The sequence below is a fragment of the Anopheles arabiensis genome, chromosome 2 (genome assembly GCF_016920715.1).
Source record: "Anopheles arabiensis isolate DONGOLA chromosome 2, AaraD3, whole genome shotgun sequence".
NCBI classification, from domain to species: Eukaryota; Metazoa; Arthropoda; class Insecta; order Diptera; family Culicidae; genus Anopheles; species Anopheles arabiensis.
In genome coordinates, this window is record NC_053517.1 from 35,136,321 (window position 1) to 35,163,019 (window position 26,699).

Below are 26,699 nucleotides of genomic sequence, written 5' to 3' on the forward strand. Positions count from 1 at the left end.
TTTTGTATTTAATTAATTTTCCGTACCGTTGGTTAGAAGATCTTTCCTCTGGAAGTGAACCGTTCCTAATCCTGCTCTAATGCCATAAGAACCATCCATGCTGCCGGCGTGCTTACCGGTACTTTTTGCACTATCTTCCGCCAGCGACTAATCGCATTAAGGCCCTTTTTTGCCGGAACCGGTAACGGGAGCCTGTGCCTGAAGGGGGATGAAGCGAATGGTAAAAGTGAACCTACCCGGCACAAAGAGCATCTAAATAACGCTCTTCCACGTTTTGCATCTCCGCTCCACTCCAACGGTGATTAAAATAAGCCACTTTCGCTTGGGTGGGAACCATTTTTGCAGCACAACTCGTTTTGTGTGTGTGTGTGTGTGTGTGTGTGTGTGTGTGTGTGTGTGTGTGTGTGTGTGTGTGTGTGTGTGTGTGTGTGTGTGTGTGTGTGTTTTCCATCCCAACCCATTCTTTCATTAGCCCAACCGAACGGTATCGGAACCTGAGCTTGGCAGCATAATACGGGGAGAAAAAGTGCACGCATACCATCAGGCGCACGCATCTCGCGTATAGTTTTTCGAGCCGGCCCGGCCCTACGGAACTGGCGCCTAACACGATGCGCATGATGAGCGTGCGATTTTGGAAAGTGTGCTAAATCTGTGATCGTTTTTCCCAAAAACAAAACAGCTAAAAGCAACCCGCCCCGAAAGCACGCGAATTGCACCGATGCGATGCTTTCTAATTTGGTGCTGTCGGGAAATGCGATGGGACACATTTAGCCGTGAGATTCGGAAGAACGGTCACGCCACGTGTCATTTGAATTTATTGCTATGGATGTAAATGATTTTTTTTGCATTAAATGTACACATTACCCCTTTTTGAGAATTCCCTTCTAATAGTCATAAGTGATAGTGCAGTTATGAGGAGAATATTTATGAGCTAGCGATGTCGAGCACGCTAAGATTGAGCGTGTGCTTACAAATTTGAAGGCTGGAAAACTCTCTATGGGGCCTTGCACGATACTAGCCAGCTTTTTTATATAAAGTTTGATAGTTGGCGGCTGAAATCATGTCAACGCTCGAATCAAAACCACACACAAAACTAGCCAGCGATTTTTAGCCTAGATTATTTCAGCATCAAAGCTGGAATTAGATTCGAGTACCTCCTCGAAAACATGTCAAAACAAGATCGTGTTTTACATTTATCCCAAGGTGCATTAAAGAGATCAGGTAGTGAAATCTAGAATCAATACATTTTGACCTGTTAGACCAGGTGGTCTCGTCCCATATAGTTAAAAACTAATTTCTGAATAAAAAGCTCCATTTTACAGAACGGGTGAAATGAATGTACATAGAAACGGATCGTTTTTCATAGCAGCACATACGTAGCAGACATTGGTCTCCTTGTTCTATCGTTCTTATTTGATTTAGCTTACAATTAGCATTTTTTCACGTGTGAAGAATTTTTACAAAATAGAATTTAGTTTTTTAGAGTGTTTTGTGCTTTCGTCAAGTTACCAGAAAGCCTTTTTGGGCTCGTTCTGTTCACCCGTTCTGTCAAAAAGTGGCGTTCAAATTTAATTATTGAAAACAGGATATGCGACCACCTGGTCTACATGCACTTTGGAAATTTCTATGCTGGGATTGACATATGTCTCCCACTATGTCGCTCAGCAGAAGCAACAAAAATCAACCTTCTAAATACGTACGCCTGCTCGAAAACTGCGATACAATGCAAACAGCTAAAAGACTGAAATTTCAGCTTACGATCTTAAAAGAGAAAAGGGTCCTATGTTAGAAATCATTGGTGGGTTGGAGTGTTGACACAATTCAAGGTTTCTAATTTCGAGCTCCATGTAAAAAAAAACTGGGAAACTTATTTAATCACTCAATATTTGATGATGACGAAAAAATTGCAACAATTATTAGGAACATATCAAAGAGTCCTACGTATGGGGGCACGGTCTATTCGGGGCTTGAACCCATGATGTTGTTGAGTCGTACGAGTTGACGACTGTACCACCAGACCGGCCAAGGATATCTAAGACATAAAAAAAAAATATAAAAAAGTGAAAATAAATTCAAATTTAATCAACTTAACCACCAGCTTAAACCAACTTTAGTTTAACTGTATCAAGCTAAGAACATTGCGTGGCTAAATTAATACCAAACAAAGCTAAAATATTAAAAAAAAAAAACAGTTATAAAAAGCTTTGCTCCTAGTGGCAAATTATTCCATCAAATAATTATAACATTACACTCTCCCCCTCCACAAATCTTCCCCTAGGTTCTTGACGTCATAATTTGTTTCGTGCGCGCAATTCAATACCGTACCGCGGCTGCGTGAGCCTGCATCCCGCCGCAAATGGCACATCAACCATTCAACGGTAAGTGCCCGCCACCGGTATGCCCCAGCAGGGCCCGCGAATCCCGTTTTCCCGTTTTGCATGTTCTCGTGGCTCCCATTGGTCGGGGTCTGCTCTGTCTGCTGGTGGTGACTTTGACTTCTCGTCCAAAGTCCTAAGGCCATAAGCAGGCCCATTTTCTCGGAACATGGGAACATGGGCTTCCACCAGGAGGTAAATATCACCCGGTATTATCAGAAATGGCCCGCAGTGTGTGACGCAATGTGCCGCCACGGTACAGGGGAGCAACAACGGGGACTACACACAGGAATGTTGCAGCTCATGCGACGGAATTGCAGGATTTGCTGAACGATTCCGCCAAGCTGCGATTCGATCCTGCGAGTGTGAGACGAGTGGCCAGAATTGAACCAGCGCTCATTTCACTCTCGCGTACTGCTGCACATTGCCGTCGGCTCGTTTTGCTCCCATGCCATAAACACGCCAAAACAAGGCGGCACATGTTCAACGTCCGAACGCATTTGGGGAAATGCGCCGCGTTCGTAGCCGACGGCGGCAGAAACCGAAAACGAAATGAATAATTTAGCAGCAGTGAACTGGCGAACGGCTTCCCGCCATGGTACGATCGCGATCGCGCCATTCGCATCGTTATGGGATGCCCGCCACGACGCCAAGGTTCGACGACACACACAAACGCACACTCTGGAGCATCATGTAGTGTTTGTCCGGTTTGCCGGCCGTTTCGTCCGAACAAGCTGCAGGACGTCGAGTGTCGATATTTTGAGCAAGTTTATTACGAACCCAGCAGGATCGGGTCGCGAAACACTGAGAATGCTGTGCATTCTGCCGGAGTGGAGAATAATAAAGGAAGATCGTGTTTTATGACAAGCGACCCCGCGTGGAATTGCAAACCGGGTGGAGCACTAAAAAAAGCGCTAAAGCTTACGCCGCTCAAGTGAGAGCGCTCGGCGGACCTGTGCTATCATGCGGCATCACAATTTTGTTTGGAATTCACGCACAAACCCAACCACGGCGGCAATTGTTTGTATTTTCCGTCCCACAAGCGCACATAATCATCGAATAAAAATCCAACTGCAACAGTTCGTTCGTTGTTCTGTGGGCAAAGATCATCGAATCATTTCGCTCGCGAGTGCGATTCTGAGCAGGCCAGGTGGGTGTCGGGTGGGCTAGCAAGGACCGCGGCCAGTTACAATGGCTCATTACCATTGAAAAGCGATCGGTTGGCACGGCCTGCGCGCACGGCTACGCGCTGATCCGAAAAATCCGATTAGCTTCGGGTCGACCGGACTGTTGGGCTGTGTGCAATCGGTTTAGACTTCTCGGCAGCCTTTCTATCGATCCCCAACAGCTACGGGCCAACTGTCCAAAAGGGTTCCCGCGCGGAGATATCTCGGGCATTTTCGATTGGCGAGCCTTTCAACTCCTGCTTGCAGTGCGTACGCAGCAGTGATCTAATAATTAGTCTGCAGTTTGTTGCCCATGTGCCGATCGCAGCCTTACAGCCGCTCACTTTCTGTTGGCACAGAAAGTTAAACGGGAGACACACAACTACGATCGACTGTGCGTCTCTATGTGGACTGCCACTTTCGATGTTTTGCCAACCTTCCATGGGTCCAGGGACACACGTGAGGATGGAATTTAAATTAACTGCCAAGTTCAGGTTGACAGGCGTATTGTGGTCCGGCCAGGGTACGTTAGCACCTTTACAGTGCCCTCCGGGGCTTGATGGAGCAGTTTCAGGTGGAATGAAGCACAGAACTCCTGTACAAAAGAACGCACAACTAAGCATAAAATACTGCAGCATGCAAATTATTAAGAAAATCCCCTTCCACTACAAGTAATCAATACCTGTGTCATAACCATTAAGACGATGTAGCTTTCTCACAGCGGAAACGCTGGCCGAGAGTTCTTATTTGCTAAAAACAAATTGTTTCCCACAGCTACTTCCTGCCGCACTGCTCCGCCCCGAGTCGCTATAAATCATTGCAATTTGTTTTCACTTCATCATCGCCGGTAGGTGCTAATCAGCCCGACTGCGATCTGCGTCCCTGTTGGCCTTATGAGTGCGGGCGAAAGGGCATGCCACTACAAGGGCTTTAATTAATAAGTACAACCCTCTGCGCTTGTCACTGCGATCGGAGATGCGATCGGTCTGCTCGGAAGCACACGGTAGCTGGCTCTTCCGCTACGGTGAAGGACAGCTTAAGCACTACCGTTGCGACACTTTTGTGTCTTGTTTCGCTGGTTCTAAGTCACGCCACTGTAGCAACACGGTAGCGGTCACCATCTGACAGGCCCGTGTCAGAATCTGTGTCTTCCCAGGGATGTCGTCCCGTTTTTTTTCCTTACGGTGCCTTTTCCTCTTATCTCGTGCTACAATCGAAGGGCCCCTTCGGATCGAGCCATCTGGCGCTGGAGCCACAAACGAAGCCACTCCACCGCGATGACGATCGCGAGAATGGGCTAATTAATTACTCTTTCCCCCCTCTTCCGGGCATAATTGCTCTTTCACTCGCCACTCGTTTCCCGTTTTCGAGAAGTTCTTCTTCAAGCCCTTTCGGGCCCGTGGTAAAGCCCTTCGACGGGTGGTGCGTAGAAGCGTAAAGTACCGCAAAGAGCGGCTTGCCAAGCGGCTGTACTAATTAAACAATGGCAGCAAATCAAAGGACAGAAAACCTGTGACCGTGACCAGGGAAGGAAAAAAATAACAGACAAAAGACCACACACATGCACGCACTGCAGATGGACCTGGTGGCGTAACCGATTGATATTTGCGTCGCCCCTCTCATTGCCCGGGCGTTGGGTATGATTGAGCGATTGAGAAATTAATACAACGCAGCTCAAACCCCTTCGCATTTACGTCGTCGTCGTCGTCGTCGTCGTCGGCGAAATTCCTGACCATTCGGGCAGAACGATGAGGCACGGCACGGCTTTAGCAAACAAATGCCAGCCAGTGCAGCCGTTCTCTCGTGCCCCCTCCTCCCTTTGTTCCGGTTGTTCCCCCCAGCGAACCCCATTTCTAATCGATGATCGATCGAAAGCTTCCAAAGTAGCCAAGCCACCAGCCGCCGATGCGCTTCGTTGGCGCGCTGGATGGAAATTCGATGACGGGAAGGTTTGCCAGTGGACCCTTCTCTGGCCGTACCGTAAGAGGGCAGCGGTGTCGTGTTTGCGTTACTGTCCAACCGCCCAAGAAACTGCTAACGGAACCGTTTCGGTACAGCGTGTGTACAGCCAGCCATCCAGCTGCCGCAGTTCGAGCTAATCCGTTCGTTTCCAATTTGGCGCTTTTCCCCACTGGTGGCGGTGGCACCGAGCAGCTGCTTTCCAGGGAAATTGGGCTGATCCTTATGAGATTTGTGGTTGCCAGCAGGGAAGACGAACAATTTAAAGAGGAAAAGAAAGCGGCGGCGAAAAAACAATTATCAAAGCCAAGCAGCTGCTAAAGATCGCATGCTTGTGCCGATGGTCTGCGGATAGAAATTCTTTCCAACCAGCGCAAGCATGCGCACAAGAGGATTGGTTTAGGTAGGAAATTTAATCGCTTTTCCTACTTAGTAAGAACATCTCCGCTCATTTAACTGCTCATAATGAGGGCGTAAAAAATGCTCCACCCTCGCCTCGCCCGGCTTCGGTATTTAAGTACGGCGCGCGCGTCCTCTTAACGAAGCAACTGCGTCCTCTCTTACGGTGCTGTTATCATCGGCCTGCATCACGTTTCCCCTCGGATAAGCTTCGCTGATTTCGAGTGTAAATTAAAAGTGTGCTCTGGCCAATGTCTTTGGGCCAATAGTCGGGCCTGTCTTTGGGCCAATTTCGAAACGGGCTTCAAAATTCCGCTACTCATTTCGCTAGCCCGTGCCGGTGAGTGAGCGGTTTAGATTTGGGGCCGTACGGTAAGCTTATCTACCTGGATAAACATGGGCCTTTTTTCATTTAACAGCAACACTTTTAAACGTAACGATCGAAGCTCTTTGCAACTGAGCGTGTGTGTGTGTGGATTACTGTATTTTTGTAGTTTTTGTTCCACAATCTTAATCACTCCCCATGTTGGCGGCTCGTTGCCTCAAAACCATTGCACACAGCAAACCTGTTCCATACATTTTATTTAATTTTTTTTCGCTTTAGTTCCTGCTAACAAACGTCGTGCAGCCGCCAGGGAGACGAACACATTAACTTTGTGCAGCGGGCGAGTGGCGAGCGTGAGTTGCGAAATCAATATGGTTTATGTTGATTGCCTGCGAAAACCCTGGACCGTGTTTAAAGGTACACCCGCGCTCGACAGCTCTTACAGCGCGCGCGCGCTGTAGACCACAAACTGCAGTAATGCAAAGGTAGAAAAAATGCAGTAAAACAGTGGGAAACCAACCACACAACGGCATCAAAGCATTGCAAGGAGCGAACGGAGGGAGAGGACAAATGATTTAACGCTCGCACTGCCAAGTCGAGATCAACCCACGCCCTAGACTGTGGGAGAGTGTGGTTGTAGCCGGTGAAATATGTATTAATCCTTTTTTAATGCCACTCCTGCACACACCGGCACCAACCGGTAGCTGTGCGCAGCCGGGAACGATTAAGCCAAGCGTCCCTGCGCCCGTAGGTCGTTGTCAAAATCGAACGACACCAACGCCCGGGATAAGCGACGAACCCGAAAACGGTTACAGCTCGGTCCCAGGCCCCAGCAGGCTCAGAGTTCATTCGCTTTAGCGCGCGACCACCCTCGGTCTCTCGGTCGTGGAATTTGCCAACGGGTTTGTTTGTATTATTCCTTTCCTTTTGCCATCTCTTCCCAGTATGGGTAGTTTTTTTCTACATTTGCACAAAATTCAACACGTAATTGTGTCCTGGTGGCGTTTGCGTTTCCCCCCCCTAACGGGGTACACGATCGCTCGCGATGTGTGTGACTCGATAGATGATGAAATCAGTTAAGGTCGCCCATACGGGGGGCGGCTGCCGAGTGATCGAACAGTCACGATCTGGTGGCGAGTTTTAACTGCTTCCATTCCGAAACCATTGGTTTCGGCCAGGCACCAGTGACTGATAAATCATTCTCGCTCGATCATGGCGCTCGGTACGCTGTCAGTCGCTTTTCTTTCTTGCAATCGTTACAGCCTCACACGGTCGGCAATTCATACAGGTCTTTTGGTTCCGATGGCGTTAGTTTTTTTTTTGCAAATAAAAAAAGGAGTACGAAAATACGAAGAGTGACCAAAAAGTTTGGAACCGAGCACACATTCCTCCGGCATGAAGCGATGCACATTTATGCAACGGGCTCGTGCGATTGAAACTGAAACCGGTTTGGTATGTATTTTTTTTTTGTTTCTCCCAGTACCAAAATATGCAAAAGCACGCTGTAAGATGCTGCAGGCGGTGATACTGCTGCGGCTGCTGCACCGAAACAAACGGCGGCAATAAGGAGAAAAGAAACATGCGCCAAAACTTTGGTCAGACAAGGGGCAAGGGGGGGGGGGCAAACAGCTTAAGCTTCCCGTTCCTCGATGCATTCGGTGGTGCATTCGTTGCCTCGGACGTAACGATGACGCAACGCAGGCCCGTGTAGCTCACCAGACACTGCAGCTCTTGTTGCGAGCGGTACGTTAACACCCTCGGTGTATGTGCCCGGGCCACCTCGTGCCACCAGCAAGCGCCCATGCCAATGCTAATGACTGACTGGTGAATAAACGAGTGCTGATTGGTGCCGGCAGACAGTGAAGTGACGAGCAAAAGGTGGTTTAAAAGGGCTGCCTCGGTTCGGAGGCGAGAAAGTTACACTTCCTCCCGAGCCCTTGTGCTGAGACACGCCGGGCTCGGCCGGGCATAATGCAGCAACCCGCGGCGGTGGCAAATGAACAAGCTTGTAGGTCGTTCTGCGCAATATTATTAAGTGGAGAACTATCATTTTCCATAGTTTCCACTGTACACTTTCTTGTACACAACACACACACAAACACTCCTGTGCGGATCCTTCACCCCAACGCGGAAGAAAGTGGCGATTACGTGTCATTAATTGATCGTTATCTAATTGTCAGTGGTTTGCTGAAGCGTCCAACACTTCAACCCAGACATGTGTACTGTGGTTGGTACTATTAGTGAAATAAAACTTGTCTTGTCGTTCGTAGAGCAGCAACGTTCACTCCGAACCGAACAAGCAGCACCATTCTCACTGAGGTGATAATTAGACTCCCTTGGCGAGGGCCTCATCGCTGGCCATCCATCTACACAGCTGACCGATAGTGATTACCGTAATCAGTCGATCCGTGATTAGAACAGCATGCAACGCACAAACCGTACAGCACGCCACAGGGGATCGAATGGACGAAGGAGAAGAACGCACGACCGATAGAGACCAAACCAACGCACCACGCTTAATATCTTGATCGTACCAACGACCAACCAAATTCCAATGCCGCTCGTGGGAAGGGCCGTAATTTCATACCAGCCAGCGTTGATCAGAACGGGTGCAATTCTTTTGCGTAAAATGCTAACGAATCGGTGATTAGCAAAGCAAATGAAGATTGATGCTATCGGATACCCCTCCGATCCGCCACGATTCTTTCGGTGTAGTCTGTGTTTGTTTGTGTGTGATTTGGAGTTCGATTAGAGGTTTGAATAAGTTTTGCGTTCTTTTTCGCTGTGCTTACTCTAACCAGAACCAGATTGGTTTGCTGTTTGCTGCTCGCCTTTATACCTTTAACGGAACTGTTCTGGTTTGAAATTGGGTCTAAAATGGGTTTTGGGCTTATCTCAACAATCCTGCGAACACGGACTGAAATATGATTACCGTTTAGGCAGGGTAGGCAGGGTGAAAAAAAAAACAGTTCCATCCCATCGGCATCCTAATGATGATGCTTTGGAATAATTTCGCCTTGCTTGCGAGGGGGGGTCGAAGAATTACGCCGTGTTCTGAATTGTGTCCGAATTCTAATGCTTTCTGCTCTAGATATGTAGCCACGACAGCGCACCTTCCGCACCCCGTTCCGCAAAGCGCCCGTACCGCATCATTTGTGCTGCAAAACGAGCCATTTTCTGCTGCCCGAGCCTCATTCGCTATTCAGTGCAGACAAACAATTCTCGCATCCACCCACCTATACAAACACACACACACATTCGCCCTTCTCCGCTAGGGGGAAAATTCCGGGGAGAAAATGACCCCATCCGACGTTCTTTGAAACGACGCTTTGAAAGGGGGGACAGACAATAAAATCATAAAACAAAAACTAGCGCACGGAATGGGGGGTGCACAAAAATTTCTGTTCGTTTTCCACCAACACCACCCAGCCCAAGCATGGAGCGTGTTTTTTTAAACAAACGAATCCACGCTCCAGGGGGAAGGGATGTGCGGTCGGTTGGGAGTAGAGGGCGTTCAGTGTACTGAAATGTTCCGAGCAAGCCCCAAACACCACCCAGAGGGCATCATTACCCGCGTGGGGTGTATAAGAGGGCATCGTTTAATGATGTCGGAAGTGAATCGCAAATGAAATCGACCCCAGCGCTAACCGAAACAAGTGCCGGGTGAAGTGTTCGGTCGGGCTGAAAGGGAAGCGCAGTGTTCATCATGTCTATTTCCACCAAATCTCCAAATGGGTGCTAATAAAACAAACGTTGCCGATGCAAAAAGGATTGACACGTACTTGTGGCGCAGCATTACTTCTTGTGTTAGCTTAAAAAAAAAGCCAGCGTTCCAACAACAATCCAGCATGGCGACCGATCGAGTGGAAGGAAAAGCAAATGGGAAAATGGAAAAACAATCAGTGCAGCGATCGATTTAATGAGGAAACACTTTTCTTCATTTCCGACTGTGAAACGCGTGAAGGGATGTTATAGTTGCTAGGAGGGGCAAAAAAGTTTAATTACTTCGAAGCTGAAACGATCACTTATCCGCAGTTGAAGCTTTCGTTAGCGGAAGAAGGGTTGCTGTTCTCCGTTTTGATATTAGTGAACTGATCTTCTTTGCAAAAGATCTTTACAGACGGCTCTTACATATCAGTGTGAATATTAAAAAATAATTTTATTAGTATTTAAAAGCTTTGGCTAGGCTAAGCTTGGAAGACAACTTTATACTTTGCGACAAACTTTCATTGTATATAAGCATATATTAAGCAGCTACAACTGATATTGAACAGTATGTCTAATTGTCCAATAAACAGGTGTATACTTCATGTCATCAATTTTTGCATGAGCTACAACATTCAACTGACAACTCGTCCTTTTGTTCTCAGTTTGCTGCGTTCTACGGGTATAAAGATCTTCAGTTCACACACATTCATTCATTTATATGACACAAAATAATATTAATTCCTAACAAATGATTCTACTTCTCATGGAATTTCTTCCAGATAGAGACAATTTCTTTTCGCAAGACTAGAAATATTATGACTAACTATACTTAGTTCTAGTTATTTAAATTGTGTAAAACAACTAGGTATGAATTAATTCAGTATGATAGATGTACTGAAATATTTGCTTTAAGCATTTACGCGTGTGACTAGAACATTTTAACGGAATTTTGAAATTATCATACAGACATAGAGACAACATACTTGCAATACATAGCCGTTTGTTGTAAGGCTTGAAAGCTTTACGTCAGTAAAATTATGCGCTCAAATATCAATTATAGATAGCACCACGAAGTACTCGTCGCAAGCCAGTTTTGCATGTTAACCTTTGCGCTCCTGTCTTCATAAAGCATCTTTCCTTCACTCAACAATCGCCGTACCGTAAAATATGGCGTCCGCTGTCCGTGTCCTGTACCTTCTTGGGTGTTCCGATCCTGCGCGGCCCGATAACGTGTGTCTGCGTGATGTAAATCTTCACAGCCAACGTACCAAAATTACCTCGGGGGAACATAACGCTTCCGCGTGATCCTGACTCGCCCGTCCTGAGCCGTTTATAATTACGCGGCGATCAATCAAACAAAAGCGTCGAACCAGGGATCGTCAACATCCCAACCAGGAGGGAGGCACCTATGCACCGCCACTGTTGAATGTGGTTTCCACCAATTATCGTCAATCATCGTCATTATCGTCATCATCATCAACAAGAACACAAGCTAGTGCTAGTTGCACAGTGACGCAGCGAACACTTTCGTTGGAAACGTTGGACTCGGGTTAATTTCTTACTTGCATGTCGCGATCACGGGACGTACTTTAAGCAGCTAAAGCTTTAGCAGTTACAAATTTGATTACTATTTCGAAAAGGCAACGACAACGACCGTCGAGAAGGTATCGGTTGAAAAAGGCAACACTCACACAGCACTCCTACTAGCACTACACTTCCGTAGGTGTAGGCAAGATTGTGTCGTCCGGTTTGCTGGTCGCAAAAAGTGAGCTCGGCGACATTACGTCATCTGTTCAAGAGTCGCCCCGTTGTCGCTGCTCAAGGTAAATGGAGGCCGTCTCGAGATGCCAGTTGTTGCGTGCCCCTACTCTTTGCTCTGTAGCAAATCTCCATTTTGCGACCCAGTGGTTGTGTGTGCGTGTGTGTATGTGCGGGTCTCTTTCTTATACGTGTATGGAGCGACATACATGTGAGCATTTCCTGTCTTGCGATCCGGTAAAGCGAGTGAATAAATTCCAACTGAAGGCTTCATCGGTTGTTCTCCTCGCGTCCCACCCGCAGATGTGACACGCCTGCGTTCGACTGCTAGCCGAAACACGTGAAATTTTGAAAAGCCCTACGGGCACAAACCGATCGAAATGTCATTCGATGTTTGGGATGATCGTTACGTAAAGGGGTGAAATTTGTGACGACTGCTCGATCGATGGTAATCGATGTTTGCTTTTTGGGGAGGATCTTACAGCATTAAAACATCGCACAATGCCACATCGTCGTCGCTGGATAAGGAGGGCCCTTGGGGGGATCCAGAGATGACCCGGGTATGTAAGCGGGACCTGATCACCTTGGGTCACAAGTAGATGCAAGACTTTTATGTGGTCGCTTCACATACTGCCACTCTCGCTGTACACCCCTTGCGCGGTTGACAATTTCCGAGGAAAAACGTGTGACCACCACTTTGCCTAAGCGATTAACAGACACGGCCACTTGGGTAACGTTACGCAGGGTCGATGTCTTCATTCATTCGTGTTGTTTTGTTTGTAGCGCTTTTAAAAACATCTAAAACCAGCACTGCGCACAAGCGCGCCCATACGCGGACGGTGCGCATCCGATGCGTATGCTTTGCCTGGCCGAAAATCATATCGCTGCCGTCCGGTTGGGCCTTGCGGTGATGTGCCCTTTTCGGGAGAGTGTAATTATTTTAAATTTCATTCACGTTCCGTTTCGCCGTTTCTACATGCGTTCGTGTTGGTTTTTTGTTCCATGCATTTCTTCCATGCGTCATAGCCTGGGCTGAGAGGTAAGAATTTGTTGAATTACCAGCCAATGACTCAACGCGTTCGGAGGAAACGGATCCGACCACATGGGCACACAGGAAGCAGAGAACAAATAACCGTAAGCAGCGAAAGGGACAACATGGCATGCGCGAGACGTGCTCGCTGCACCCAAATGGTAACGAGAGATCAATGAAACGTTGAGTGCTACCAAACGAACGAAAGTGGGAAATTCCCGCTGACGTTTAAAGAATGTTTTCCCTTTAAGTAATTATTATTTCACATACAAAAAGACCGAGCAAAGCTTCAGTTCATAATTTAAAGGTCCTGAACACAATTAATGAATGCATTGGTTTATGGTTATGTCTTACGGCAATTATCTTCATCTTTGTGAGTTGAAAAGTGCATGAAACGCAAACGCCGTGCATTGACGGATACAAATTTATGCACGCTTTATGGCATATTCTTTCCAAAATGCATTCCACTGCCTTCATTTTTTTTGTTCTGTGCTCCGATCACTCAATACTTCAATCCCTCTTCTTGTTGCAACCCATTTCCATAAAACCGTTTGCATTCCATCATGTGTTTGTGCCGGTGTGCATGTCTCGTCTGGAGAAGAGCAGAATGCAGCCACTCAGCCACCGCTGTGCATAATAAAGTGGGCTTCTCAGTATAACCCTCGAGCAAAATCGCGGAAATAACACAACCCCCGTTGCATGGAACTGTCTAATGATGTGTTGTTATTTTTTCGCCATTTGTTGCCGTTCAGCTCCGTGTTGGACAGTTCACCACTTCAAATCCACTTAGCAAATGCGCTTCAGAACGGTTGGACCTTCACTGTTTCCATAGCACACTGTCTGAAAGCACATGTGACTCTCCCCTGCCTTCTTGGCTGAATGCCGGCGAGGAATGTTTCATCAAACAAGATCATTTCCTCACCTCACTGAATGTTCTGACTCATCGCTCACTCCAGTTAGGCGATCGACGTACCTAAGTCTAGTCTAGCGGGTGAGAATAGGAAAAGCAAACATCATCCCTTACCTGACCGATGCAGATCGTGCCGAGAACAAATAGCACCGTTAGTGCCATCAGTCGTCCCGTGCGCCATCCTCCGCTGCTGCTGACCGTTGCCGGTGGACGGCCCAACCTAACTCGATCCATGAGGTGTCCGGATGGTGGTGCCGGATGCGTGCCGGCTGTGTAACGTGCAGCAACGAAATGAACACTCGGAAGGGGTATTTTTTTGGGGAAAAGCGGTCGTTGTGTTTATGTTACGACCATGCAGCTTCTCGCCGCCGAAGCACTGCACACATATACGTTTACACTCAAGATCACAATATCAGCCCACCACAGTCACACAATGGGTCGTTTCACTTTATTCACCACTCTCACCGAACTGCAGTAATGCCACTTCAAAATGCTCTAATTAGAAACTACCACTTCTAGAAGTTGTCTTCTTTTCAACCCTTTCTTACACTCACGCACATACACTCACTCGTCCGCGCTGTAAATATGAAAAAGAGAAAAATAAATAAAATCCGTGCAAGTGTGCAAGGCGAGAATGGAAGCAACGGGGCTGATCTTTTCCGCACGCTTGAGTCTCTACTTTTTTTTTTGGAGGGAAGGTTTTCTATTAAATCTTTCTTCACGCTATATAAAACCCCAAAACGGTTCCAACGGTTGCGAGCGCTTGATCGAGAATCACCCACCTTGATGATGCTCAAACAGTGAGAAGATCACCCGCTATCGCTACCTATCAACCCGGTAAATGACCATCAGTGAACTGGGCAGCATTAAAAACAAACCGAGCACAATAAGTGAGTAGCACTGAAAACTTCAGACCACAGCGGATTCCCGGGCAAAGCCTGAATCGCCCGGGAGATCTCCATTACCGCGGCTATTAGAGCGATCACATGTCACATCCCAAACAATCGACTGCCCGAAACGATGTGACGAGCTATGAAGAGCGTATCTAGGGAGTGTCGAGTTAGATGAACACGCAAAAGTACGCCTGTCACACACTTTAACCCCCCCTAAAAAAAAGCCTCCCGCGTAAAGAATTAACTCCTTGATGATGATTATGATGGTGATGGCGGTTTTCTTTTAAGTGCTTTTTTGTGTCGGCCCATCTTCCAACATTCTAATGTGCAACGTTTGTACCGGAATAGGCAAAACGAAATCAAACCTTTTAGAATGGTTCTATTCCCATTCCCGGGAAAGAGATGACACTGACCGCACAGTCCGCTCGTGACAGTGCGAATCGTTGCCTTTCGTTGCGCCGTGGGAATCGGTATCACTCAGCAGAGGCAAAATTCTGCTCCGACGTTTGTCGGTTCTTCCAAACGCTCCGTCTTGGATGAAAAATAACTCGTCATGGTCATCGTCGTTCTTGAGGGAGCGAGGGAGAAACACGCAGTCAGCCCGAAGGAAAAGTAAACCTCGCCCGGTCCCGTAACGCTTATTTGTAATTCAAAACTGTCAAATTTTGGCAAAGCTTACAAGCCTCCGCCCTGCCCTTGCACGTTTCGTTCGAGAGGGAACGACGACCTGAAGCCCTGTAAAAGCTGTGAAGTGGTGCTGCGGTGTGATGTGATTGAAAAGGTTACCCTCGGCAGACCTGCTGGCTCCAGTAGTCACCGGTCGGGGTGTGTCCGAGCGATCGTAGTACGTGCCACATCAGGTTCGAACCCTTCCAGCCCGTTACCCACCATCCGTGGGCGAGCCGTTGCCGCGTTTTGGGAGGATTGGTGTCAGATAACAGAACACAGTTTGCATTGCGTTTCAGTTTGGGAATATAATTCGCCACTTTAAATAACCTTCTTTTCTTCTTCCGTCCCACAATAAACCGAGCAGTGGACGCCGTTTGTTGGCATGATTGGCACGTCGGGCTTTGAATATTACAGCGCATTAAGTTGGCAGTTGGCGAGTAGCGAGGCGTTGGTGGCTAGGAGATGCAAATTTCGAATTTTAGGGGCCAGAATCTGGGAGCGTCTGCTATGGGATGGGATAAAGGCAAAGAAACGGCTCAGTGGCGCAACTCTGTCCCTCTCATGTAGCGGTGTTTTTTTTTTGTTCTTACGGTACAACCTCTGACCTCGATGGCCATCCGTTTGGACAGGAGCTAGCCGTTGCGCAAAACCGTAATGGCGTCAATATTCATCATTTTTTCTTGGAAGCTGTGTTCAATCTCTTGATTGTTTTCTTTTAATGGCAGCTGGATTGTTTGTGGTATCATGAGTGTTTTTGACGTTAATTACACACTCATTTTGGGCTGTTGTGAATTGTGTGTTTGACTACATGATGTGTCTTGAGGTATACTCCTACAATATGGTTACAACGTTTCAATGAGTACAGTTATCTTATGTTGACCTAAAATCTGAGCAAGGACTTCAGCTTCGCATTTTAAAGAAAGTATTTGTTCAAACATTGTGCAATTCCGACATAAAACTGATTAGTTTTTGCAAAGAAATATGAGGAGAAATTCAAAATTGGAGTAAAATACTTTATATTGTTAAATTTACGTAAATATTAATTTTTAATTTTAGTCGATTTAAAGATATGCCTTGTTGCTATCATCTTTTGCAATCTATTCAATCCCAAAACCTTTCTAAATAGAAAATACGCTCTATGAACGATCATTCCTGAAGAAAGTACAATTGCCAGCATGTCCAAAGATCATCTCAATGAAAGATTTATTACTTAACAAACTAATTTTGAAGCTACTATCGATTAAATAAAACAAACTACCATTTCATAATCACTACTGACCATCTCTTGCACCATTCCAAGCAGCCATAAACGATTCATTAGAGTTTCACGCTTCATCGACCGGCTTCCTGGTTGACGGTAAAATAAATAAAACAATCAACGCAGTTAGCCATCCATTCATTAGCCCCGATGCTTGGTGCGCTACCGCCATGCGCTATCAACCTGTTCTGAGGCCATCTTGTTGTTCATTTTCCTTTCCGATGTGACCATCGGGAAACGGTCGGATCATGTTTTGATTGTACGTATTTACTTATCCAACTGCTGCCAGGTATAGCAGTTGGAATGCTGGTTAAATTCCGAAAATTACGACGATAGCCACATTTTTTGCTGATGAGGCAATGAGCGTTGAGTCACCGCCAAGAATCGTCACCAGCTGTCACGGGTGGATGAGTAACAAATGAGAAGCTATTTTCCAACAACGATCGAAGCAGATCTGCGAAGATGTGTGTGTGAGACAGAGAAAAAAGAGATCGTTGATTGGGAACGGAATTTGCCTGTAAATCGCTTAAAGACAGGTGTAACACGTGCTTCGACCATACTCATAACACAGCACAGATGTAATTAAAATGCCCCTTTTGCTGTGCGTCTGCCGGCTGCCTCGGCCCGCCTGCACGCTATCGTACAGCCGCCACCAAAACGGCAACCGAACCGCTACAAATTCCGCCCGGTAACTTGCGCGCACGGTTAAGCGGGAAACCTCCCTCCGCGCAAACATATAAACACAAACGCGCGGACACACACAGCACAACAAATGCAGAGCACCGGTAAATTAGGTACGGGCCAAACCGAGCGAGTCAGTCACTTTCGGTTTTTAATTCCAAATTATATATGTTGTATACACAAACCAACGCACGCAACCACACATTCACGCGCGCACATACACACAGTCATGTTGGTAGTGGAGCTGCTGGTCGGGGGCTTGGGTACGTTTCGCTTCGCTGATAGTTTGTCCCTTCTGCGCGGGCGTTACGTAATGGATGCTTTAGGTTTTGACCAGCGTACCATATACGGACACCCTCTCCCCCCCTTTGCACAGAAAAACCGAGCGCATGTTTGCGTCGTCCCCACCCGCAGTCGGAAACGCACAGAATTCCGCGATCGCGACGACGCAGCTTAGATCTTGCGAGACAGCCACAACTACAGATTCAGCTTGTTTGTGATCGCCATCACCACCACAGCAACATATCGAAAGGGAACCAGCTATGTGCCCTCCTGTGCATCGTAGCTGTTGGTCGTCGATACGCGCCGATCACCACCTGAACCACTTTCCCAAACTCGCGCCCAACTCTTTGGCATCTTTCAGAACTGTCAAAATTCCAACTACATTCACAGCAGACGGGGTGACCTTCTCATGGGATGGAGGCGAGATGTTTAAGGTGTTTGCGTTTTCTTTCTACGACCTCCAGCTTGCGTGCACTGGCAACCGTCTAGAAAGCTCCCCGTCTATTGAACGACACTCCCGGAACACAACACAGCAGCAGCGCTCGGCTCGTTCGTGGCGCATTTCGCGTAGAAAACGGAACGAAACATCCCCCTTGCGTATGCTGCCTTGACTCGCGGGAAACCACCACAGCGCTCGCGGGAAAAAGTTGTTCACTCACTGACACTGTTTTGCTTTTCACTCGAACTCTGGTGGCACTGAAAGATTTCCGCCTCGCTTTGTGCGGTGGAAAGGCGGAAATCAGCGTAGAAACTGATGGGTTTTTTTTTGGGTGATCGTTGTTTCACTTTGTATTATTTATACACAAAATCACTTGATATTTTTAAAACGAGGGAAGTACGCTTAACCACTTTAAGGCACATGGTACGCATGGGCGATTGCTTACCGACTGCTACGTAGCACAGACAACGCCAAGAGCCTCAAAAGTCGGTCGTATGCGCGTTTTCAACGATCGCGACCTATTCACGCGACTGGTTCACAACAAATGTGAAAAAATCCCATCGTTGGGCTCCAACGTTGGTGATGGGGAAGGGCTCTAACGCTCAGCATAGTGGGTGCGCTCGTTGAACGCGAATGGTCACAAATGGTTAAAGTAAGTTAATATTGAAAGTAATTTAATTTAATTTAGGTAGGAGAGATCATCTTTTTCTATTATTTAAATATTTTTTTTTTACATTTTCTTCTATGTTTCAGTGAAATATATATAAAAATAGTTTATTATTACATATTCAAGAAGTACAAATATCATTTAAATTAACTTTACATACACTTTACCATTCTGTAAATATCAAGATACTATTTTTAGCAAACTTCATTTTTTTCAATAATTTATGCAACAACTTTTGAAAACGATTTTCAAAAGTTCCATAGTGCATGATCATACTCCTGTGTTGGTGTGAATACAGTTGTTTGGCTTACACACTCACAGACATATTCTAGTGAGACACGCATACCTTTACGATCGAACATATTTTTACATTCGCTGGAGGTACAGTAGCACACAAAAGAGGAGCATATTTGTTCAAAATAAGAAAGAATGCAATAAAAAATTTCTTTTCTTTTAATGATTACAAAGATACTCACGAAAGGTGTCATGAGTAAATTTTTATCTTTATTGGAGACACCTTTAATCAAAGACCTAACTTTACCAAACGATGGACAAATTAGCTCGTATACTAGCTTTTAGATGATTGAATGAACTAAATACATAGAAAAAATAATGATTACTTATAATTGAAGTTTGCGTTTAAAACTACTCAATTTAGCATATACATTGCAAAATCGTGTAATTAATTAACATTAGCTTTTAAGGCTTATAAAATTAAGAATAAGAATATATTGTTAAGCCTGACAGTGATTGATACGTTTCGGTTACCACAATAATTAATTCTTATGTTGTACAAAAAAGGGGTTTAATTATAAAAAAATTCTTCAAAAATGTTTTCTTATACTTAGTTTTAAATCGTATTCTATACACTTTATCCCGTATTCGTTGTAGGAAAATCCCATAGTAAACAATTAATCGTTATAAGCGGGACTACTGTATTCATAAAATTTTAAGTAAAGCTTTTGTTGTGTTTGTGCTTCAGCTATTTATTGATTAATTAACATTATTATTCTGTTGTTTAATTCTATATTATTTAACTTTGAGAACTAATAGAATAATTTACTTATTTTTTATGTTACTAATTTTCACGTCCTATCTGCGAATTGAAAACCCCTGACTGGCCAAATCCAGTTTATAGCAAATTCCGTTTCATGGACTAACGTTTATTTTAATTTTATAGCAAAGTTGATTTGAAATCTGTTTGATTTGAAATGAAATCGTGGTTTCGGTTTAAATAAAAGAAACCTATTTTTATTACTAGCAATATTATTTTATTAATTTTGTAAAAATACATTAATATGTATTATTCTGTTGGTTTTAGACATTGTTGCCGAATTATATGTATTTATCAAACACGTACCCATTCGAACATTAGTACGAAAAATCCCAAAACATGACATATCATCCAGCGTAAGTCGAACAGCATTTGCATTTGGGTGTGTTAATATCACACAAACCCCAAACGATTTGCTCTCCACTTCCAGCAATCGATAAACGCCCTTCCAGTGGAGCGTGTACATGCGCACTAGCCTGGTTGCGAGTTTGCTGGATGTCAAAACGCAACCTGTAGGGAAGAAGCTCACCTCGTGCTGGGTCCGATTCGTCTCGGAGCATGCTGATTAGAACATCTTCGACACTTCTCGTATAAACACGTAGTGCGTCATCACGCTGCAAACGCTTATCCCCGTTGGTGATTCCCCTGTTTGTAAGTAATCCGTTCGATGTGTGGTAGTAACATATTAATTGCAAATAGCGTCAGCAATTAGCTGTTACAGTAAATAGACAGCAACAATACCTTGCAAGTGGTTTCAAGCGTTACAGAGCGTGTAGAAATAATTGCAGAAAGCTTCCACTGAAAAGCTACCGTGCAACGTGCACGTCCTATAAAGCGTCCGCTTGATAGCTTTTCCTCTCCGAAACATATCGCTCTGTCCAACGAATTGTGCTCTCTTCAAGGGTGTCTCAACGGTAGTAGGCGTAGAAAGCGTACGTGTATACATTGATAACCGTCTGCAGTGTGGTAGTATTTCCATCGTGCATCGGGTGCTTGTATTGTGTGTATTTTTCAATTTGTGTGAGTGTATGTGTGGAGCCGACGACTACTACAAGCGTCCGAAATTGTCCCTTTCCTTCACGAAATTGGAAGGATAGCTGTCAGGAGCGTGAATAGGAGATTTTCATTCTCGTACCGTTCAGTGTCGGAGAAAAACGTACCTGACGCGCGTTCGTCGGCTCCGTTCATGTGTGCGCTCAATCTCAACTATCAGTGAAAGTCTGTCCAATCTTTGCTTGTGCGCTTTTCCGTTGCAGGTGTGAAAAATTCGTTCAGTGTGGCACACAGTGTCGCTGTGCAGTGAAAATACGTGCAAATAAAGTTGAGCTAGCGAGCTTGCGAGTTTGGTAATCGATTTAACTCGATTCCAGCATCAGGAAAAAAGCGACGATAAGCGACTGGTTCTTCATCCACCGAGTCGACTTGACGAGAAGCGGGTGAAACGTGAGGAAAGCCCAAGCAAACCCCCCATTCTATTCCAACCACAAACGCAGGTAAGTGTGTGTAGGAGTGTATAAGCATGCGTGAGAGTGTGTGTGTGTGTATGTACGCGTACATCTCTTCGACCAACAACCCCGACCGACGGACCCATGTGACCCATGTGAAAAGTTCGTTATGTGAAATTAGTGTACCAGCCCCGATGAGTCCCTGCTTAGGGCAGAATTGTGTTCTATGTATCGATATTGAAAACTAGAAAAAAGCCCGTTTTCCTTTGTACTTTTGCATTGAGTAAGGAACAAAAAAAAACACATGCATGAAAAACTGCGTGCGTGTGCTACTGGCGTAACAGGAAGTAGCGTAATTTTTCATTCAAATTTCCCATTGAACAGCGTTTCCATTCAGCAAGTAACGCTGCGTTATCCGGGGGCACGTTCGCTTCAGTGAAAGGAGGGGGGCTTTTGGATTCCCTGTCTCTTTTTTGCGGTCATGCATTCGTCCCGGATCCTGGGCGTCCCGGTACGCCATCCCTTTTGCGCACATTTAGCTTGAGCAGCAACTTTTCCTGGGGGAGTGGCGGGAGCAGAAAACTTTGTTCTCGCATGCCGGAAAAGCTAGCCCGTTGATGACCTGATTTTTTTTCCTTCGGTCGTGCGGTGTGTTTGTCTCGAGTAACAAACGAAACGGGGAGCTGTTTCCTTCCGTTTTCAACTGCTTCTCCCGACCGGGAATGGTTTGAAAGAGAGGGTTCACGCTTTTCCTGGAGGGTGTAACAGTGCAATGAGCTTCACAGTTTCGTAGCTTTCTGCTAAGGGCAATCGAAAATGACCGTAATAGCTAAAGCTATCGATGAAAATTATCCTTCCTGGATTCATTTTTTATTACATTTATTTCACAACATTGATTATTTTACGGTTTGGGTAAAAGAAAGCTTTCCTTCCCCTGGCATGAGGTTAAACCCACTGGTTGAAACTCTAATCGGTTGTAACGCCTAGCGGAACGCCACTCAAAGTTCTTTGGCGTCCAGAATTCATCCACCCACAACCGCAACCCTCATCCTTTTTTTTCTTTTTCGAGCGAGAGAGGGATCGCTTTGTACCACTCACTTTCTCTTTCCATCGTACAGCCCAACAAACGCTACAATTCTCTCCTGCTAATGAGACCGCATCTCAGTTTCTCTCGGATGTTTGCATTGGATGGGAAAATGGGATTATAGGCTGCCAACGGCGACGTCGATGGAAACGCAGAAAGGTGTTGTAGAAGCGTACCAAAATTATTTCTTCCCACAACCCGGAGCTGTACGGTTGGATTTTAATTCGTTCAAAAAACGCCCTACTGGTAGCTAATACAGCCATCCCGACAGCAAAAAATAAAACATCCCAAGCCGTGAAGCACAGCACAGCGCACAAGGGTGCTAACTGGATCAAGTATATATCCTGGCCCCGAGGCAATCCAACACACTCACACCACTATAGCGTCCCGCCTGTGACAACACGTTCTCGCATCCTCGCCGAATTGGGAAAACGTCCTCACGTGTACGGCAAAATGCCGACACTTACGTAACACCCTCAGTGGGTAGCTTGGGTAGCTGATGGGAGTCTCCGGATGGGACGGGGTGGGAAAAAGGACGAAGACTCGGATTTCTCTTTTTGTTGCGCTTGAAAAAACAACACCCTTCCCTATCCCGGCTGTGTCTTGTGGCGATCGAACTGCGCTATACGGTGTAAATGTGTGTAAGCTTTATGATTGAGTTTTCTCTCGGTGTGTACAGAGCAGCTGAAACAGGATCTAGAATATACTGTTGCAATGGTTTTGCAAAAGAATGCAGAAGGAGAAGGGGAGCTTTCATGCTTTCATCTGGCGTCGGTGATGGAATGTGCGAATCGAGCAAAAAGTGCTGTAAATCATCGTTAATTTGTGAATATTGGACGTAGTTTTGCGAGGGGATGGATTTGGCTTAACGGTGGATCGTAAATTATGTCGTAAATCTTTGACGAACTTGCTCTCTGACTTGATACTATAAATATGTAGATAAACTGTAGATAAACTTTATCAAGCTTCTCCTTTTTATGTCCTTTTGCATTTTGCGCGTCATTTGGGTGCTGAAGATTCAATTGAGTGTTTTTAGTCCATTGATGTCTCCAAAAACAGAATTCTTTAACTATTAGATTGAAAACAAACTGTAGTTAAGTCCTTACTTGTTTATTGTCTTTTACAATTTCAACCATTCGGAATGAAGCTGTATTAGCTTATTCAGTTTTTGCTTCCAGTCACGATGGATCCATTTTATCCGGGAAGCTAGGAAGCAATCTGTAGGAATAGGAAGCAAAAAAAACACTCCACTCATATTTGCGTTTCCGAATGAAATATGTCTGGCGGTGAAATACCGCAAATGGAATTTCAAGATCACAAATATTTGTGCTCTAGCGAGCCATTTTCATGGTACATGCCTAGCCACATCGGTTGAGATGGTATTTTGTTTTTTTAATGTCCCAACAATATATCGTTACACATTTTGTGGAATCATGTGGATGAAGAATCATGTCAAGCGGAAATATACTAACCATGCCCGTTACCGAAAAGAAGCCCTACAAATGCAATGAATACCTTCAAACACTTCAGCACGCTGCTATTGATGCTTGGTAATTATTCATAACACCTTCACACCGTTTAATTACTAAACCAATATTGGCGTTGTAATAAAACATTACTTCTATCTGAGTTGTGACATAAATTATTTAAAAGCTGCACGCTGGTAATATGACAGGCGGATAAAGAGTGATTTTCATCATAACCAAAAAAAAAGTGATGTGGACATTTCTTGCCTGATTTGGTTGACACTGCCACCTTCTCTAGCATCCCTTTTCTCTTTCATCAATCAGTACAATTTGATTCATTTGTCATCGTGACAGGATAAACATTATGCGGCAACAGAAACCTTCATAACAAATTTATCGCATCGCAACAGCGTTAAACTAAGTGTATGGCGTAATGGAACACGGCGTTTCGTGTTAAGCCTATCATCTTTCGCCCGTACGTGGGTCCCGCAGGGGGTGGGAAACAATTATTGCGCTAAGTTGAGCTAAATACTTTTCTCCTGCTTAAGCTTTTCCAATTAGCTTGCAAAGAAACGAACAAAACAGACGCTCCTCCGTCCCGTTCGAACGCAAACAATGAGTCAATAGAAAAAGGGGTTTGTGAAAAATAAAATCTGAAATACACACAGCCATACACACACACACATATCAACCGCAATAAAACGGCAATTTGTGGTTTAGCATTGGAGCGAACCGAAACCCGAAGGACACCCGCAGCAAACCCGTAAAATCGCTTATTGCTGTCTCAAAACTTGGTCGAAAGAGCTGGCAAACAAACAGAAGAAGAAAAAAAAAACATAAGCCCCAGAGCATATTTTCTGTCTGTCTGCACCATAGCAACGCAGAACACTCTACATATAGAGAAGCATATATACACACACACACGCACACATGCGCGTTGAAAAAGAAAGGTTACATTCTTGTTGGCGCATTCATTGTTGCGAAAGAGTTTTCCTTGTTTTTGTCTTGAAGCCGGTACGAGCGGGGTGTGCCGTTGGCGTGAAAGCTAATATCAGAATCTCGCAAACAATGCGGCTTTAGTCGGCTCCTGTAAACCGCAAAGAAATGGTTACTTATTTTCTTTTTTTCTAGAAGTGTCTGCAATAATTTCTGATTTACAGATCGCATTATGCCCTTTGAAAGTCGGTTTACCGTTTTGAGCGGTACAACTGGTTTTCTATTTGTGTTCGCGTTAACAATCCATTGAAGCAGCCTGAGCATTGAGACAGCTTCTTTAATGCACCCTAAATCGATAAAAACAACTGCCGGATAAAAGGCAAAAATCAAGAAAGATAAATGAATTCCACCGGTCTGTCTGCCTGTCTGTCGCAATGGTGGCCCTTATTGATTCATGGCCCATTATATCAAACATTACAAAACGAAACATTATAACGAACCAGCCTCTTTCGTGCACTCTTTCGTCCCGTAGCGCTCAAAGAGAAAACCGACCCATCAAACGATCGATTTGTTAGCCATCAGCTTCATGACACTAGAACCTGATACGACATTGCGCCAGCTCTCGTTAGCGCCGAATGGATGTACGGTGGCACACACATTCCATGCTGCCACTGTCTTGACATCAAAAATTTATCAAACCAAAGCGATCTGACAGCAAGCGTTTGTAAGCCAGACTAGTAAGAGGCGCTCGCTGACATGTGCGCGTGAGCATGAGCAGTGAATAAATGGCATCCAAAAATATATAAACGCCCCAGCACACAGGGCGTAGAAAATGTTCACACTGTAACATTGGCTCAATTTTACACGGTTGGATGTAAATCCCACGATTTAACAGTGTACCTCTGAGACACGTAGAATGTGTGTCGCGTGATGTAATTTTTCTTCTCCATCCCGAAACTTCAAACCGATTGCTACCGTCCGATTGCTGCTATTCCCATCGAAGCTCCTGTGGGCGTGTGAATTGTGTCACTTATACCGTCACTCGGGTAGATGGTAGTACCCTTGATGTGTCCCTTTTTGCTGCGTGCTTGTGCTGTTGAAAGACGGCAACGGTTGGTTGCTTTCTTGCAACTACACAGACTTTCCGGCGCCTCGCTACATCGTGGGCGCCAGCTCCGGACCCAGTGGTTGCTTTCAGTTTCAGCCAGTGGGGGATGATATTTCAAAGAAACTGTGAACGGGTTGCAGAAAATCGATAAAGAGTTTTCTTTACGCAAAAGGATCTACTGGAAGTAGTAAAACAATTCATAGGATCACAGGACGTGTACACAACAATCGAATACTGCTTGAGTCACACATAACATCATTTAGGCTGTAAAGCTAGTTTCCGTTTAACTGTAAGTGGTATGAATCGTTTATCCTTGTTAAACAGCTGCTTAACTAATGACTTAAAAACAACCCAAATCTTACCCTGCAGGCCATCAGTATTGTAAAGGAAAAATAATAAACAATCATGATCCTGATGCCCTTTTAGCGCTGGGTTGCGCTCACCTTGTTGATGCTTCGTATCTTTGATTCACCGCTACCAGCTTCATTCAATCGTTCCACGAAAACGCACCTCTCCACGGCGAAAGGATTCCGTCACCTGTCGTGCAAAACGCGATAAGCCGCTCCGGGGTTGTGATGTTCGCACCATTACACCAGATAACGTAACGCAGTGGCACCTTACCCCGCCAGTCACTCTCGATCACTCTCCCGCATTGATATTACTTTTCTTATTGCGAAAGTTTTCGGTCAAATCCAAAGCAAAGGAGAGCCCCAGCTGCGTGCGTCCAAGCGGTCCGCTGGGAAATAAATGTACGAAATTGAATGGTTTGTTACCGTGTCTCGTTCATCTTTTTTTTTCCGCCAGCCGTTTGTCTCCGAATCGCGCCTTGAGATTTATCTGCCTCAAGCCTCTGGCACTAAAATCTAATTGAAAGTGACTACCGTTCAGAGGGAATGAATGTCAGCAAGGATAGCTGGTGCGAACGAGAGCTGCGATTTCAGACTCGGTGAACAAACTTTGTTGGAAGCTATTTGCCTGCGTGGAGTAGCTGTACCTGTAGCGCTTTGCTAGATTAAATCCTAGAGGAAAGTTAGGAAGATCTGGGAAATGTTGGCTTAGAAATGAAGACTTTTAAAGAGCTCAATCA

General features: G+C 45.4%; 2 protein-coding genes across 5 annotated transcripts in view; one reads left to right on the forward strand and one right to left on the reverse strand.

Annotated features, from left to right (window-relative positions):
- LOC120908796 overlaps positions 1-18,407 on the reverse strand; it is a 43,304-nt gene extending 24,897 nt beyond the window's left edge. For 2 of the 4 annotated variants that reach the window (XM_040320159.1, XM_040320156.1), the window contains exons 1-2: positions 18,298-18,407; positions 13,745-14,207 (exon numbers count right to left, since the gene is read on the reverse strand). In XM_040320159.1, coding sequence (XP_040176093.1) covers positions 13,745-13,864 — 120 coding nt within the window. In that variant the 5' untranslated portion in view covers positions 13,865-14,207; positions 18,298-18,407. The other 2 variants (XM_040320158.1, XM_040320157.1) reach the window with 2 other exon arrangements.
- A 1,689-nt stretch (positions 18,408-20,096) lies between these two features.
- LOC120895166 (synapsin) overlaps positions 20,097-26,699 on the forward strand; it is a 43,920-nt gene continuing 37,317 nt past the window's right edge. The window contains exons 1-2 of the mRNA XM_040298272.1: positions 20,097-20,224; positions 20,830-21,066. The gene's annotated coding sequence lies outside the window, so the exon portion shown is untranslated. The remainder of the gene's footprint in view (positions 20,225-20,829; positions 21,067-26,699) is intronic.